The sequence below is a fragment of the Tamandua tetradactyla genome, chromosome 11 (genome assembly GCF_023851605.1).
Source record: "Tamandua tetradactyla isolate mTamTet1 chromosome 11, mTamTet1.pri, whole genome shotgun sequence".
NCBI classification, from domain to species: Eukaryota; Metazoa; Chordata; class Mammalia; order Pilosa; family Myrmecophagidae; genus Tamandua; species Tamandua tetradactyla.
In genome coordinates, this window is record NC_135337.1 from 83445151 (window position 1) to 83460965 (window position 15815).

At 43.5% G+C, this 15815-nt stretch overlaps 1 protein-coding gene across 2 annotated transcripts in view; it reads right to left on the minus strand.

Annotated features, from left to right (window-relative positions):
• INSR (insulin receptor) overlaps positions 1–15815 on the minus strand; it is a 158687-nt gene that overhangs the window by 27475 nt on the left and 115397 nt on the right. The window contains exons 10-13 of one of the 2 annotated variants that reach the window (XM_077121458.1): positions 13231–13432; positions 11150–11185; positions 5026–5300; positions 1381–1520 (exon numbers count right to left, since the gene is read on the minus strand). In XM_077121458.1, coding sequence (XP_076977573.1) covers positions 1381–1520; positions 5026–5300; positions 11150–11185; positions 13231–13432 — 653 coding nt within the window. The remainder of the gene's footprint in view (positions 1–1380; positions 1521–5025; positions 5301–11149; positions 11186–13230; positions 13433–15815) is intronic. The other variant, XM_077121459.1, reaches the window with a different exon arrangement.

Genomic DNA, 15815 nt, shown 5'->3' on the forward strand with positions numbered 1-15815 from the left:
TTCAATATCTTAGATGTGCTCAAACACCATAAAGGAAAGTCTCGGTATAAATTAGCATTTCACACGAGCAGGACATACAGGAAGTACTCAGGATTTTTCTCCTTGTTTGATTCTGCCTCTTTTCTATCTCTGCATTCTCCATTAACCTGTGTGGTACCTTCCATGGAAGGGAAGCACTCAGCCAAAGGTCATTTATTAAGGCTTTAAATGATTCATACCCAGACATGACAATGTTCTCTAAACTGAAATGACTCTCTTCTCATGTTGGGAGGAACTTGAATGCAGGCAGACAGCATGTAACTTGTAAGAGCTAAAAAGCAATGTGAGAAACTGGGAAAAAAAATAAGAATTTGGAGGTTGACATTCCTGACTCAGTTTCCAGCAAAGCTGTGCACCACGGCTTTGAGTCCTGACCACAAAGCACTGAACAAGAGGCAGCTTTAAACAGGTGGGGCAGATTTCAAGTGTTGGGAGGAGGGCACCAAGGACAGCCTTGAAGGTACACATCTAACAGTCAAGAGCCTTACCCACCCCCCTATGTGGGACATGACAGCAGGGGTGAATGTCTCCCTGGCAATGTGAGACATGACTCCCAGGGATGAGCCCGGTCCTGGCACCATGAGATCGACACTGCCTTCATGACCAAAAGGGGGCAAAGAAATGTAATAATAAGGTATCCGTGGCTGAGAGAGTTCAAACAGAGTTGAGAGGCTACTCTGAAGGTCACTCTTATGCAAGTTTTAGCTAGATACTGCTGTGTATCCTGGTTTGCCAAACCCCAACCATCATCATTCCTGCCAACCCTAAAGAACACCTAGGGTTTTACTTGAGATTCTACAAAGGTTCCATGCACTAGGGCAACTTTCCAGAAACCTTCAACCTCCAGATGGGTCCCTGGACCGATAAGTCCTGAAATGCAGAGGGACCAGCCTCTCCAGAACCTCAGCTAGTTCCATCCCCCCATCCCATACTGTCAACAGCCCTTCCCAACATGAAAAAGTGAGAACATGAAAAATACCCTTAAAGATTGGGAAAGGGTGGCTCAGTGGCAGAGTTCTGCCATGTCAAAGACCTGGGTTTGTTTCCCATGCGAAAAAAAAAAAAAAAAAGATTGGGAGAAAGATGGAGCTATAACAGAGAAGACAGGATGTAACACATGAGTATGACTGCTGACTCATTATATTGATATTTCCTTTAGTCTCCAGTGTCTTGGAGTAGCTAGAAGGGAAAACCTGGTGTGGAACGATAACCCATACCAAACTCTAAAACCTGTTCTGTAAGTAATTGTTAAAATATAACGTGAAATGTATTACTTTTTTTTTTTTTTTTGCATATGTTATTTTTCCACAAAAAATGAAATCAAAGAGTCGAGGGCCTTACCTCATCGCCATATCGCCGATAACTCACTTCGTACAGCACAATCAGACCGTTGGGTTCCTTGGGTTCCTGCCACATCAAGTGAACGACATTGTGCTCAAAGATTTCATGGGTCACCGGACCAACGATGTCATCAGCCTTGGCTGTAAAGAGAAGCAGGGAGCCATGGTCAGCAGCCAGGACGTCCCAACCCCAGGTTCAAATCCCAGCTCCACTCCTTGACAGCAAAAGGAGCTTGAGGGCGGGCCGCGGTGGCTCAGCGGGCAAAGTGCTTGCCTGCTATGCCGGAGGACCTCGGTTCGATTCCCGGCCCCAGCCCATGTAACAAAAACGGAGAAACAGAATACAATAAAACAAGAAAATGTTTAAAAATGTTTCCCTTTCTTCCTTCCTTCCTTCCTTCTATCCTTCCTTCCTTCTCTCTGTCTTTCCTTTAAAAAAAAAAAAAAAAAAAAAAAAAAAAGGAGCTTGAGCTGGTTAGGTAACTTTCCTCTGTTCCATTTCCCTCATCAGAGAACGGACGTATATAAAACTCACCTCGCAGGAACAGTCAGGAAGATTAGATGGGTTATTCCCTCTATATAATTAATTCATTGGAAAAACTTCAGAATCACGGGAAGTTCCAGAGAAAATGGTACACAGAGTTGCCGGGGACCCTTCACCCAGCTTCCCCCAATAACACCCCACATATCAATATGGCGCCCTGTGAACATCATTCACATACACATATTCAATACCTAGGATTATCCTACTCAGTAAGTAACCACTATTTCCATTCTTGTTCAAGGAAAGTGCACACAAAGAAAGGTCTATCATAACAGAGAAGTCTCAGAAGACTTTCAGATCGAGCTTTCCATCCCTACATTGTGATATTATTAAAATCAGGAAATGGCGGTCACGGAATCTCCTATACACTTAAACTCTGTGCATTTTACCGCATATAAATTATTCTTCCATAAAACTGATTTGGAAAACTACAGAATTTAAAACCATGGTATCAGGATAAAAAATGATGGACAATCAATAAAGGCAAAAAAAGAGACTCCAGGCTTGTGATTGTAAAAACCTTGTATCGGACACTCCCTTTTTCCAGTGTATGAGTAGATGCGTAACAACATAAAGACAAAGAAAAATAATAATAATAATAGGGCAGGGATAAGGAGTATGGGATGCTTTAGGCGTCCTTTTTTATTTTTATTTTTTGGAGTAAAAAAAATGTTCTAAAATTGATTGTGGTGATGATTGTACTACTTCAGGACGATATTGTGAGCCACTGATTATATATTTTGGCTGGTTTATATAGTTGTGAATTTATCTCAATAAAATTGCATTAAAAAAAAATAAAAGAGAGTCAGAAATTGACCTGTCACTGGGGGACTGAATCATGTCCTTATAAAGACATGTTAAAGTCTTGATCTACGTTTTGGTGGGTGTGACCCATTTGTAAATATGACTTTTGAGGGTGCTAATTATTATTAAAGTGCAGACTCATTTGTGAATAGGATCTTTGAAGAATCTATTTAGATGAGGCCAAATTAAATCACAGTGAGCCTTAATCCATATGATCGGAGTCCTTACAAGACAGAGAAAATTCAGACATAGTCAGAAAAAGACCCAAGAGGAAAGCAAGGAGACAGAAATCCAAGTGTCAGAGGCAGAGAAGCAAGCCATGGAATGCAGCAAGCTAGCATCAGAACCCTAAAGATTCTGGGAGAAAGCAAAGCCTGCTGTAACACTCATTTTGGACTTCTAGCGTCCCAAACCACTGAGACGATAAATTCCTGTTGTTAAAGCCAGCCAATGTGTGCTATTTGTCACAGCAGCCCTCGCTAACTGAGACACCATGTACATACATGAATCTGATTTCAGAAAAGCAACCAGCAAACTCAGGTAAATGGATACAACTTTTCTGGAGGATCATGTGACAAAAATCAATTGTCCTTCATGTGAATCTATAATTATTTCAAATAAAAAAAAATTGCCCTACTTTTAATTGCATTAACGGATTATCTTCCAAGCAGTAATCCTAATTCTACAAGGAGGGAGTTAAAAGAAATACCTGGACAAGTGCATAAAGATGCCCATTTTAGAGTTCTTTTTTAAGGTCAATATTGCAACATGACCCAAATGTCCACTGAAAAAGGATTTTTAAAATATTTTTATTGAGACATGTCCACACACATAACAGTCCAACCAGACTACACAATCGATGGGTCACAATATCATCATATAGTTATATATTCTTCACCATGATCATTTTTAGAACATGTGCATCACTCCAGAAAAAGAAATAAAAAGAAAAAAAGAACTCATGCACCAATATCCCTTACCCCATCCTCTCACTGACCACCAGTATTTCAACCTACCCAATTTTTTACCCTTTATCCCCTCTATTATTTATTTTTTTATCCTTATTAATTTTTTTATTCATCTGTCCATACCGTGGATAAAAAGAGCATCAGATACAAAGTGAGAAAGGTTTTCTAAACTTAAAAAAATCAAGGCACACATGCAAAATGAAATACAGAGCCATAAAAACAATGTTTCTATATGTCCCTCCCCTTCAAAAAGAGGTGACCTGTTAAAAAGTGTCTACAGTTTGAGCCCACTTTGGTAAATATGTAGGGTGCATAAGTGTAAGTACTTTAGCTCACACACACACACACACACACAAAAATAGTTGCAGAAGACTATACAACAAAAGGCTAAAGCGATTCAAATACCCCTAAAGAGTGGGAGAAAGACTAAAGGTGATGGTGGAGTCATACAGAGAAGGTAAGTTTTGATAAATGAGTATGATCACCGAATCACATTGATATTTCTTTCAGTCCCCCAGTACCTTAGAGCAGCTAGAAGTAAAAACCTAAAATGATGGAACTGTAACCCATACCAAACTCTGAAATCTGTTCTACAACGAATTATTGTGAAATGCTTTGAAATTGATTGCTTTTTTGTATATCCGTTGTTTTTCACAAAAAAAGAGGAGTTTAACAGAGAAGATAGGATTTAACAAATGAGTACAACTGCTGAATCACTACAATGACGTTTCTTTTGGTCTTGGAGCAGCTAGAAGAAAAAAAAAATCGTAGAACTGTAACCCATACCAAACTTTAAAATCTGTTCTATAACTACTTACTAAAATGTACTTGGAAAGAACAGAATGATCAAAAGTTAGGAATGTTTTGCGTTTGTTTGGTGTGGTTTTTTTGGTATTTTAAAAAAAATTTTTAAATAAAAAAATGGAAATTTATTGCTTTTCAATCTCTATGTTAGATTTCACAATTTTACAATTTAATAAAAAAAACACCTAGAACAACAAAAAAAATGAACAGGATTATCTCAGTTCCATTCTAGTCGATAAGTAGAAAGGTTTTCAAACAACGAAAAGTTCCGCATGAATAGACAAAAAGGACTCATCCCGGGGTGGGGGGGGGGGGGGAATCTGGGAGGCGACTAGATTTTTATTTGTCTTATTGCTTACATGTATTTCTTAATCTCATCTTCCTTACTGCTCGCGTCCGTTCTGTAAAGCGACGGCCACGTGTGAGCTGTATAATTACGCAGTCATAAAAGTCGCTAAGCGGCTGCACACCTGCTCCCTGCCGCCCCCGGCCAGGAGATGTGCCAACCAGGGAGGGGCAGACCCACCTTCGGGCATGGTCCTGGCGCTGACGTAGGCGGACACGCTGCATCTCTCCTCGGGGATATCCTGGTTGCAAGCCTGCAGCTCGATGCGGTAGCCGGTGAAGTGCCGCAGGCCGGAGATGACCAGAGACTCCTTACTCACCACCTTCTCGAAGGGCCTGGGCACCTCCGGGCTGGTGGGGGCACTGGTGGAGGAGGTGTTGGGGAAACCCGGCACTGTGGGCACGGCCACTGTCGTATTCCTGACGTCCGCCAGGGCCCTGCGCTTCCGCGATGGCCTGTAAAGGACAATCGGGTGGACGCCGTGATGTCGGCGTCCACTTACTGCACGGGGCTGGGGCTGGAAGGCTTAGAATGAAAGACCGTTACGCAGGGGCACTTAGGGCCGATGGATTAAAATGCGAATCACCAGGAGTCACAACCAAGAGCAGCTTTCCAGAAGGTTCTGTAAGCACCCCCTCTCCCCACCCCGTGCCAGGGCATCTCCACCCACGAGAACTGGGTGGCCCCGGACACGTGCCTCAGACGAGAAATTCCAATAGCACCTCAACATGCTTGATTTTAGGTTTTCATTTTGCAGATCAACAGGCCATCCCGGGTCAGTGTTAAAAATAAGATGCAAGAAGGATATAAGAGTATGCAGCTTCTCAGGAAGGCCGGCCAGATGTCGCTTCCCCCAGAACGGCCTGAGCAACTGACCAGCGTCATGGGTTTAAACAGGAGGAAGTCATCTCATTTTTATGACTCTTTCGGACACCTGCATACTTTGGGTGGTGAGATTTCAATTCTTGGTAAAGGAATCTTATGACTCATGCTTAGTAAGAAACGTCTATGCAATCAACACACCTTTTTCTCTTTTCCTTAAAAAGATACACAATTAAATAAATGCTGAAAGCCTAAAAAAAAAATTGCTGAAATCCAAAATCAGCATACAGAAGAATATTTAAATTACAAGTCATTTCACGGCCCACCATGCCCTTCAGACACTTTTTTTCCATAAATAGTATATGGATAGGATTAGGATTCAAGCAGCTTTATAACCCTATTTTTTCATGAACTGTATTAGAAGCATTTCCCAAGTCATCAAATATTGTTCTTAAAACACAATGTTTTTTAAGTAGGGCAGGATTTAAGGGTTAGATTTCTTTTTTAATGTTAGTACCCCCTCTCTGCCCCATTATAAAAGTAGCACATGTTCATCTCAGAAAACGTGGGAAAAATTCAGTGGTTGTGAAATATTCCACTTAACACATGAGCTATAATTTACTTAACCATCTCCCTCCTTTTTTTTATATGAGTATTCCCAATTGTTTTTTTATTTATAACTATTGCTATGATTGTCATATTCATTCTGAACAGTAGATTCCTAGAAAAGAAATCACCAGGCTCAAGGGGATATAAAAACTCTTTTAAGCCTCTCAACACACACGGCAAAATTGCTATCTGGAAACTTCCTATAGACTTTCTGGTCTGAAGCAGCACAGGAAACTGCCTCTACATAACCTCAGCAACAGTGAGACTTTCACATTTTGTAGTAGTTAGGTTTGGGTGTCAACTTGGCCAGGTGATGACCCCCAGGTGCTGTGCTGCTGTGAACTTAAATCATCAAGCTGTGAACTTCATCTACAGCTGATTACATCTGCGGTCGCTAAGGGGAATGCCTTCTGCAACGAGTAAGACTTAAAAGAAGTCAGAAGAGAGGAGCTCAGAGGCACCTCAGATCCAGACATTTGGAGATGCAAAAAGAAATCACCCTGGAGAAAGCAGTTTAAACCCAGAAGCCAGAAGAGAAGCCCAGGAGATGCTGCAGTGTGCCTTCCCAAATTAGTAAATTTGTAACTAATATAAATCCCCTTTATAAAAGCCATTCCATCCCTGGTGTATTGCATTCTGGAGCCTTAGCAAGCTAAAACACATGTTCTGGGATTTTTTTATTTATTTATATTTTAGTTTTTCAGCCAGAGAAATAAAAATAAACAGCATTACTTTATCACATCTCTTTGTCCTGCTGAGCTTGAGCTCTTTTTTCCTTGATTGGTTCTTTAAATTTCTCCAGAGAACTGTAATTCTTTGTGTCCTTTGCCTATTTTTCCGTGACGTTTTAGTGCTTCCTTATTTTCATTCTGCCCTGTTTATTCATTAAGGATATTAACCCTTTATGCATCATATTGTATGATTTATCTCAGCTTGCTGTTTGCCAATGAGTTTTCTTTACAAGGATTTGAAACACGGTCCTTTGCATTTATTTGCACAAGTTTCTGCATGAGACCATTTAAAAATTTTCTCCATTCAGGTGATTCCAGAAGGGGTTATTATGAGAGATACTAAGGTTTATGGCTGTTTTGAAAGGAATCTCTTCCCTGTTTTATGTTCTAATATTGCTAGTATCTAAATACATTTAATACCTAAATACATCACTAAACCAAATATATCCAAAAGTCCTGGGATTTTGCTTATTTATAGTGTACCTAGTTCCTCAAACTCTTATTTATTCTAAGAGTGTCACAGCTGATTTGGGGGGTGTTTTCAAAGTCTAGAGGAGAAAAATGGTCAGCAAACTTTTCCAGGGCCAGATAGTATGTGTCACAGCTACTCAACTCTGTCACTGGAGCTCAAAAGCAGCCAGAGATGACATGTAAACACATGGGTGTAGTAATGTCCCAATAAAACTACATCTGAAAAGACAGGTTCCCCTGTGCTAGTTTATCTGCAAAACTCAATAACTTCATTTCCCGCCATTCTTTATTTATTTTCTAATTTCTGTGTTGTGTCATATTGCATTGGTTAGACACTCAGAGAAGTGCATTTAGTAATGCTGAGAATGGGCTGTCTGGCTTGGGAGGTTTTAACTATGACATTAGCTTGGCTATTAGTAATATATGTAATACCTAGGAAATATCCTATACGTCACTTTATAAGCAGGCTCTTTTTTCCCCCTTTCTCCAAATTAAGATTTTTAAATTAATGTTGTTGAATGAGATAATTAAATGGTTTTCCTTACTGGGCCTCTTGATGAAATAAATTTTAAGATGAGATCTGATCTTAAACCATTTTTGAAATAAATTATATGTTCAGCTGAGTATTTTATGTAAGACATTTGGATCTAAAGTCATACCTTAGCATTGACCTGCTTTTCTCTCATTGTAGTATCTTTGTCAGGTTCTGCTGGGTGTGTCATGTTAGTTCCACAAAATGAACTGGGAAGATTTTCAAATTCTCGTAAAGAAATCTCACTGGCAAACAGTGAGCTGGGATAAATCGTGCAATTCGATAGATAAAGGGTTACTATTCTTAATGAATAAAGAGCGCAGCTATGGGGAAAAAAGTGCTAAAACGTCATGGAAACATAGGCAAAGTACACAGAGAGACAATTCTATGCGCTGGAATATAATTTCTATATTACAAGAAACAGTCGTTTTTTTCTGAGTTTGAAATAACTTATATGTAAAAGTTTCTAGGCCCGGGGACTTTGAGGAAATTGTTATGTATTTTCTTCCAAAATGACTAGACTACTTACATTTCTGTTTCTTCTTGGATCAATTTAGACAAGTTTCAAATCAGTCCCATATGGTTTTCCAGAAAATTCAACATATAAAAAAATTTACTCAGACCCTAGCGTTCTATCACATACTTTATCTCTAGCTATTTCTGGCTTTCCCCTTGATCACCTTTACCTCTGGCTTAACTATTATTGATTTCTCCCTCCTTCTCTAGTACATTTATATTTTTTATATTTTTAAGTCTTTCATTATATGAAACCATTTAAGCCTAGTAATCTGCAACCAATGCAAAGGGTTGACAATATTCAACAAAGTAACACGTGCTATTCCTATTTTCACAATTTTCCAAACACTTTAACGGAAGTTTCAATTACTGCTTTAGCCCCAAAGACATTTAAATGAGTGACTTTTAATTGCCAGGAAGTAGGCTTTTCTGTTCAAACTTAACTTCTAGCTTTGACTGCCCTACAGCCAGAAAACGTGTCTTACGTTGGGGCACTTATCTTTCTGAAAGACAAGACTAAAGATGCTCTCCGATGGAAGACGAGACAGTTCTACCACATATAAAGCTGAACACATATCCAACACTGCTAATGCAGCTTTCAGGACCTTTCTATAAAGACACAAACAGGTCTTCCCCTAATCATCAAGACATCAGAGCCTTAGAAGTCAGCACCAGTGAGTTAGAAATTGTTACCTGAACTGGAAAGATAAAACCGTCTCACCTGTTGGTAGAGACCAAAAGGATTATAGCCAAAAAGACCACCAAGAGAAAACTAAAGATTTGGATCCCCAGGAGAAAGCATCAACTAACTCACACACACATACCCCAGGACTCTTCACAATCCCACGATCACAGGCAAAGTCCAGTGGTTATCAACCAGAGATGGTTTTGGCCACCACAATCACCAACCTCACCAAAACCCCCTGCACCCACCACGGAAATTAGGCTGTGTTTGGAGACATTTTAGTTGTCATCTTTGGGGTTAGGCATGCTGCTTTTAAACTGCTCTGTACCCCAGAAAAGCCATGTTCTTCTGATTCAATTCTGTGGGGGCAGACCTATTGTTGGGTGGGACCTTTTGATTGGGTTGTTTCCATGAAGATGGGACCCCATCCATTCAAGATGGGTCTTAATCCACTTACTAGAGTCCTTTAAGGGAGAGACCATTTCAGAGAGAGCTCAGAGCTGATACAGAGAGCAGAAAGATGAAACCAAGTGAAGGACAGAAAGGAAGAGAGATGTCCCGGAGATGCTGAGAAGAGAACTGCTGGACAAGGGGAGCTCACAGAGGTGTCTCTGGAGAAGCAAGCAAGGATGCTCAAAGAGAAAGCCACTGGAAACAGAGGTTGAGAGCAAGGGACTGGCAGATGTCTCCATGTGCCTTCCTATGTAAACAGAGGAACCCCGGATGCCGGAGGCCCTTCTCCAGAGTCAAGGTATCTTCCTCTCGATGCCTTAATGTGGACATTTTCATGGCCAAAGAACTGTAAACTGTAACTTAATAAATCCCCTTTGTAGAAGCCAACCCATTTCTGGTATATCACATGCTGGCAGCTCTTAGCAAACCAAAATAGAAGGGTGCTACTTAGCATCAAGTGGGTGGAAGCCAGGAGTGCTGATAAATACTCTACAGTGCCCAGGAAAGCCTCCCCAACCCACAACCCCACCCACAGAATGTTCTAGTTCTAAACAGTAGAGCTAAGGTAGAGAAATCCTGATCTGAACCAAGGCCACAGATTTCTAGGTCTTTCCTCATGCCTGATTATATTCCAAGTGTCCACTAGAGGGCAGATCAGGCTACACACATCCCTAAAAACATAAAAAATTTAAAAATAAAACACTCCCTGTTTAAAGATCAAAATCCCTCAACATGCCCCCAACCTGCCTTTCCAGGCTTACCTCTGTATCCTCCCCACTCCACAGCGACACACCTTCTCACCGACTTCTCAGAAGCCCACCAGCAGTCCCACCTCCGCGCCCTTGCAGGAGTTTTCCTTACATGGAATGCCTCAAGGGCTTGTCCTCCAGACCAGCACTCCATTCCTTCATTCTTCAAAATACAGCTCAAAGGGGAGTGCCTCGACTCTCCTGGGTGGAATGAATCACCCAACATACCTCTGCTCAAGCCTAGAAGCCTGCACTATCAATCCCACATAGAAATGTTCTGCTTCCGTATCAGTCCTTCTCACTAGAGTAAGAATTACAGGGGCCGGCATCCTGCCTCCCGTGCCTTGGCACTGGGCATCAGTTCTTCACACATAATAGGTGCTGATGCACATTTAATGACTGAATGGATAGGGGTAAATATGTGGCATTTAGGAGGCCCCCCCCCGGTCATTATACTCCCTCGATTTCATTTTTTTTTTAATGAGAGTGTGTTAGTCGAGATTATTCCCTGCAATCATGCCCAGATCTCATTTCAGTGTGAAGACATTTCAAAGGAATCCGTGAAGCGTCCAAGCCCCAGCAGAACAGCTCATCGCATGCAACCAAGCCACGGAAGCGCCTGGAATCTCCCAGGCACGTAGCATGCTTCTCACCCACCCCCACCCGCTGAACCAGGGCTGGGCAGCCACGGGGGACCCCACAGGGGACCCTCGGATGCCCCCCAGGCGAGTCGTACCTACTGTGCTCTGCGCCAGGCCCTGAAGAGATTTTTCTGTGAAAACAAAACCAACTGCTTTGAGGGCAGAGGGAACTTCCTCGGATAGTCCTCAGGACTCTGGCTCCCCAGAGGCCACATACCAGCCAAGTAGCCCAAGAAAGCCTTGACAACTCACGCCCATCACCCAACGGCAAGAATGAACCTCACTTTCCCAGCAGGTACGCAGAATTCAGTGCGTAAAAAGAAATCAGAGACAAGGACACCCAAGGACCTGGGGTCTGCAGAGGGTTCCTTGGTGGGGGGGTGGGGTGTCAACCTGCCTGCATTTAATAAACCTCAGGACCGATGCAGCAATTTCCTCAAGTCTGGCAATGTAGTGTCTTTGCTGGGTAAAACAGTAACTGCTTCGAGGCCTGGGCTGGGCCCACTGAGCACTCTTTGGACTCAGGTCACAGAGGAAAATGCAAGAAATGCTAAAAAAAAACCATACACATTACACACTGGTGGTTTTTGGAGGAGAGACCGCTCCGATGAGAAGCCACGGTGGATATTTGAAAAAAATGCACTTTAGAATCTTGTTCTAGTCCAACGTTAAACTTTCGGGGCTTCGACTTACTTTGGAAATGGCATTTTTATGCAGCCACCCGCTAATATCCTCGGGAGAGGAGAAGGGGGCCCAAGGGGAGGGAGAGAGGAAGCAGCCCAGCTATGAATATACCAGTCTGGACTCAGAACTCAGGTCACCCATGGCAGGGACACGAGCTGAGGCTAGTCAATTGTCAGCTCAGAAATAACAATTTGGGGATCTGTGAAAAGGGAGAAGCAGCTATACAGTTTACTGTACAGATTCATGAAATTATATGATGGATATGTAGAAGAAAAGTTACTAGGTGCTAACACTGTAGGGTACCCACTGCTCAGCAGGCATTCTTCTAAGCACTTAAATTATTTAATCCTCACTCATGAACTCAGTGGTTCTCAAACCAGGGGTGATTTAATCCCCCCAAAGACACCTGGCAATTCCTGGAGGCATTTTGGGGGGCGGGATGGGGGGGCACTGGTGCATCTCATGGTTGGGGGAAGGGGGCAAGGCTGCTGTTATATCCTGCAATGTAGAGGACAGCCCCCTACCACAAAGAACCATCTGGCTCTAAATGCTAACAGTGCCAAAGAGAGGAAACTCAGTATAACTCATTTCGTCTCACAAGGACCCATTTTACGGATGAGCAAACTGAGGCACAGAGAGGTGAAGTAACCCACTAGGATGGAAAGTGGAAAGGCAGGGGAAGGAACCCAGGGGTTCAGCCTCCCAAGCGGCCATTATGAACCATGTGACCCACCTGGGGCCCTTCCCTCTTCCCCACCCACATGTAACTTGGAAGCTGGAGCTCCAAATTACACGTGTGTGGGAAAAAACCTTCGAACCTGTATGCCCAACTGTCCAAGACTGGAGCTGAAAACACTCCGACCTGCTCTTGCAAAAAAGTGTCTTTGTTTGCAATAAAGGTAAAGTTGGATGAAAAGCTAAGCGTGATTTTTTACTGCACACACTCGGCATCTATCCACAGATCCCTTCACATATACGCGAAAGGACACTCAACATAATTAAAGACGAGAAGCCTCCGGGTTTTGGTGTGCTGTGGAAAGGCCAAGGACGATCAGGGGGTCACGTGGATTAAAGAAAGAGAGAATGCACCGAGTTCGAGACTTGGTGATGAATTAAGCACAGGAATGGAAAGGCATGTCTCAGGCTTTGCCTCCATCATCTAAGTGAATTCATTTCAGAACTCAGAAGGAGACCTGCGGGCTGGGGCAAAGGTTTCAGGAGATGGAAAAAAGAAGATATTGGATTATTAAACTTTTCCTTGGAGTAGAATCATTTTTTTTTTCCAGATTACTCACTATTCCTCTAAGGGTGCTGTTGCAATTGCAAAATCTCTTCTCTGTGCAGGGTAGAGGGTCTGCAGCCCCTCCTGTGGTCTCTGGGTCACTACGTCACCTTGTCCCCAAGGCATTACACCCCACCCTGCCCAAGCCATCACCCAACCCCAAGATTCTCGACACCAGTAAGAGAGCCCAGCGCCCCGAAAAGTCCTGACCTGGGGACGAAAACCACATTGTGCAGGTAATCCTCGAACGTCTTCCTAAACGAAGACTCTTCGAGCTCCTTCAGGATCTGAGAATCGGTCTTTGGGCAGGAGCAGCATTCACCGGCCGACTCCTCGTACTCGCTCTGGTTGTGCTTCTGAGACTCCTCGGACTCGGAGGGTGGGGACCAGGTGCGGGAGGGCAGCTTCAGGCCTAGGGAGAGGTACAGCGGGCAGGCTCAGACGCTGGGGCATGGGGAGCAGGGCCAGGGCTGGCGGCCAGGGTCAAGTTCAACTGTGGAAATAAAAGCTTTCCCATGATCCTCAGTGTGAAGATGCATTTCCAATGTGTTCTGGAAACTGCAGGGTGCCATACCCTCATGGAGCCAGGATTAGAGGTACCCAGACAAAACCCACGCCTTCATGGCATCGAATGGGGGGAGCGAGGGAATACCCAATAAACTAATAAATATCTACGTCAGATGGCCCATGGTGATGAGTACTTAAAAGCAGGGGAGAATGACAGTAAAGGGTATTGGGGGAGAGGTGCTATTTTTTGTAAAGTGGATTCAGAGCAGGGGGTCACCGAGGAGTGCAGAATTAAGCAATGAAACCACACGCATGTGTTGGGGAAAAGCAATTCAGACAGAACGCAAGCAAGTGCAAAAGCCCTGAGGTAAGAATTTTTTTGGCAAGTGAAAAACCAAGGGCCCAATGGAGCTAGAAGGGGCTGAGGGAGAGAGGGGTCAGAGAGGGAGTGAGAGTGACAGCTCACAGCTGAATGAATGACTCAGTCAATGAGCCAGTCAATCAAGCAGACAAATATCAATTGACCGGAGGCCAAAGCAGAATCCCACGTGAAACTCTAATGTGCCTGACTTACACACCAGGCAGTTATCCTGGGCAATAAAACTGTGCAGCAAAATTACAGAATCTGCAATCCGCTCATGAATCCAGAAATCAGACTAAAGCATTGTCTCTCACTTAGGATGATTCTGCCTCTTAGGAGACGTTGGCCAGCGTCCAGAGACGTTTTTGGTTTTCCTGACTTGGAGATGGGAAGTGCAATTGGCTTCTTGTAGATAGAGGTCAGGGACACTGCAAAATGCCCAGGACATTCTCCACTACAAAACATTATCCCAGCCCCAAATGCCAAGGGTGTGAAATCCTGGACTAAAAACTAACAAAGGAGAGCCGGGGAAGACATCTCTCCAATAAGCATAGAAAAGGGAATTAAAAACACAGCAAAACGAGCAAACGAAAGCAGAAATGAAAATATAACTTGTTCGCCAAGGTAGCATCCCTGAACATACAAAACTGGTTTGGAAACAGCACCAATGGCAGGGCTTGAGCCATGGGGTCAAATCCCGGTGACCACGGGGTGACAAAGCCACGTCTCTCATACAATGGTGGGGTGTGAACGCTGCCACTCACTACAGGACAAAACCCACAAAAAGCCTCCTTGACGCCCCCTCCAGCCCTCAGTGCCCGGTGTACCACACCTGTGCCAGGTGATTTGCATCTACCCAGCAAATGAAAATCCCATTTTTTCCCATCCCCTTTAACGCCTCAGAGCCTAGAGGATGAGCTCTAAATGGTTATCAAGTACCTTTTCGTGATTGGTGAATACCCACTGGATGCGCGAGTATTTATAAAGCTTTGAAAGCCTGCAAGGGACTCTTCAAAACAAACTGTGAAGTGTAGGAATAGGAATCACATAACCGGCTTGGTTTAAGTGTGAGGAGGGCTAGATAGAGCATTACAAACTGGAGAGGGGGAAAAAAGCAAACAAACAATGTAGGATTTCCTTAGGAAAGGGACTCCTGACATTTTTTGCTGGGGTGGAAATATTCCAGGGCACCTGCTACCCACTTCCAGCATCCTCAGCCTGAAACTTGGTGCCCTGAGTCTTTCCCGGCACCATAACAGTTGGACACGGACGCTACTGGTGGCAAGGCTGGGGGTGGTTTCTGTTACTCGAATGCAGGGCCAACGGCTCATAGCACAACCATCGTCACCCTCGAGTTATATAAAGCAGACGGGGAGATAAATCACAATTGCAGCCCTCAGCTCAGGCGGTGAGTGAGGTCACAGGCATGCTAATAGCAGATGACTTGAGATCTGGGACAGATCCCAGAGGCCATCTGTCCTTCCACCCTTTCTCCCAAAAAGCCTAGGGTGACTTGCCCAAAGCCATACAGCAAGCCCTGGGTTCAGGGATTTGCTAACTCCAAGCATCTAAAGAACAGTGAATGCTGGGGGGGGGAGGGGGGACACTTTTGTTGCGCCAGGTCTTTTTTTTTAAACCGAGTTTTAAAATGAATTTTGAATGAATTTTACAAAACGGATTTGAGGCTTCGAATGTTTTTCCTTTTCCCACGTGAAAGGGAAGTGAAATTAAGGCCGGAAAACTGTTGCCATCAGTTCAGCTTTTTCTTTAAACGCACGGGAGCGATCAGGGGATTATCGTTCCTGGCTGCGATCTTGAAGAAGCTTAAACCAAAGGACAGAAATGGGGCCAAAACCCTTTGCCTGATTTTGTCCCTAACTTTCTCAATGCACCGGGTTGTGCTTCAAGCTTTGCCCAGAAGCGTGGC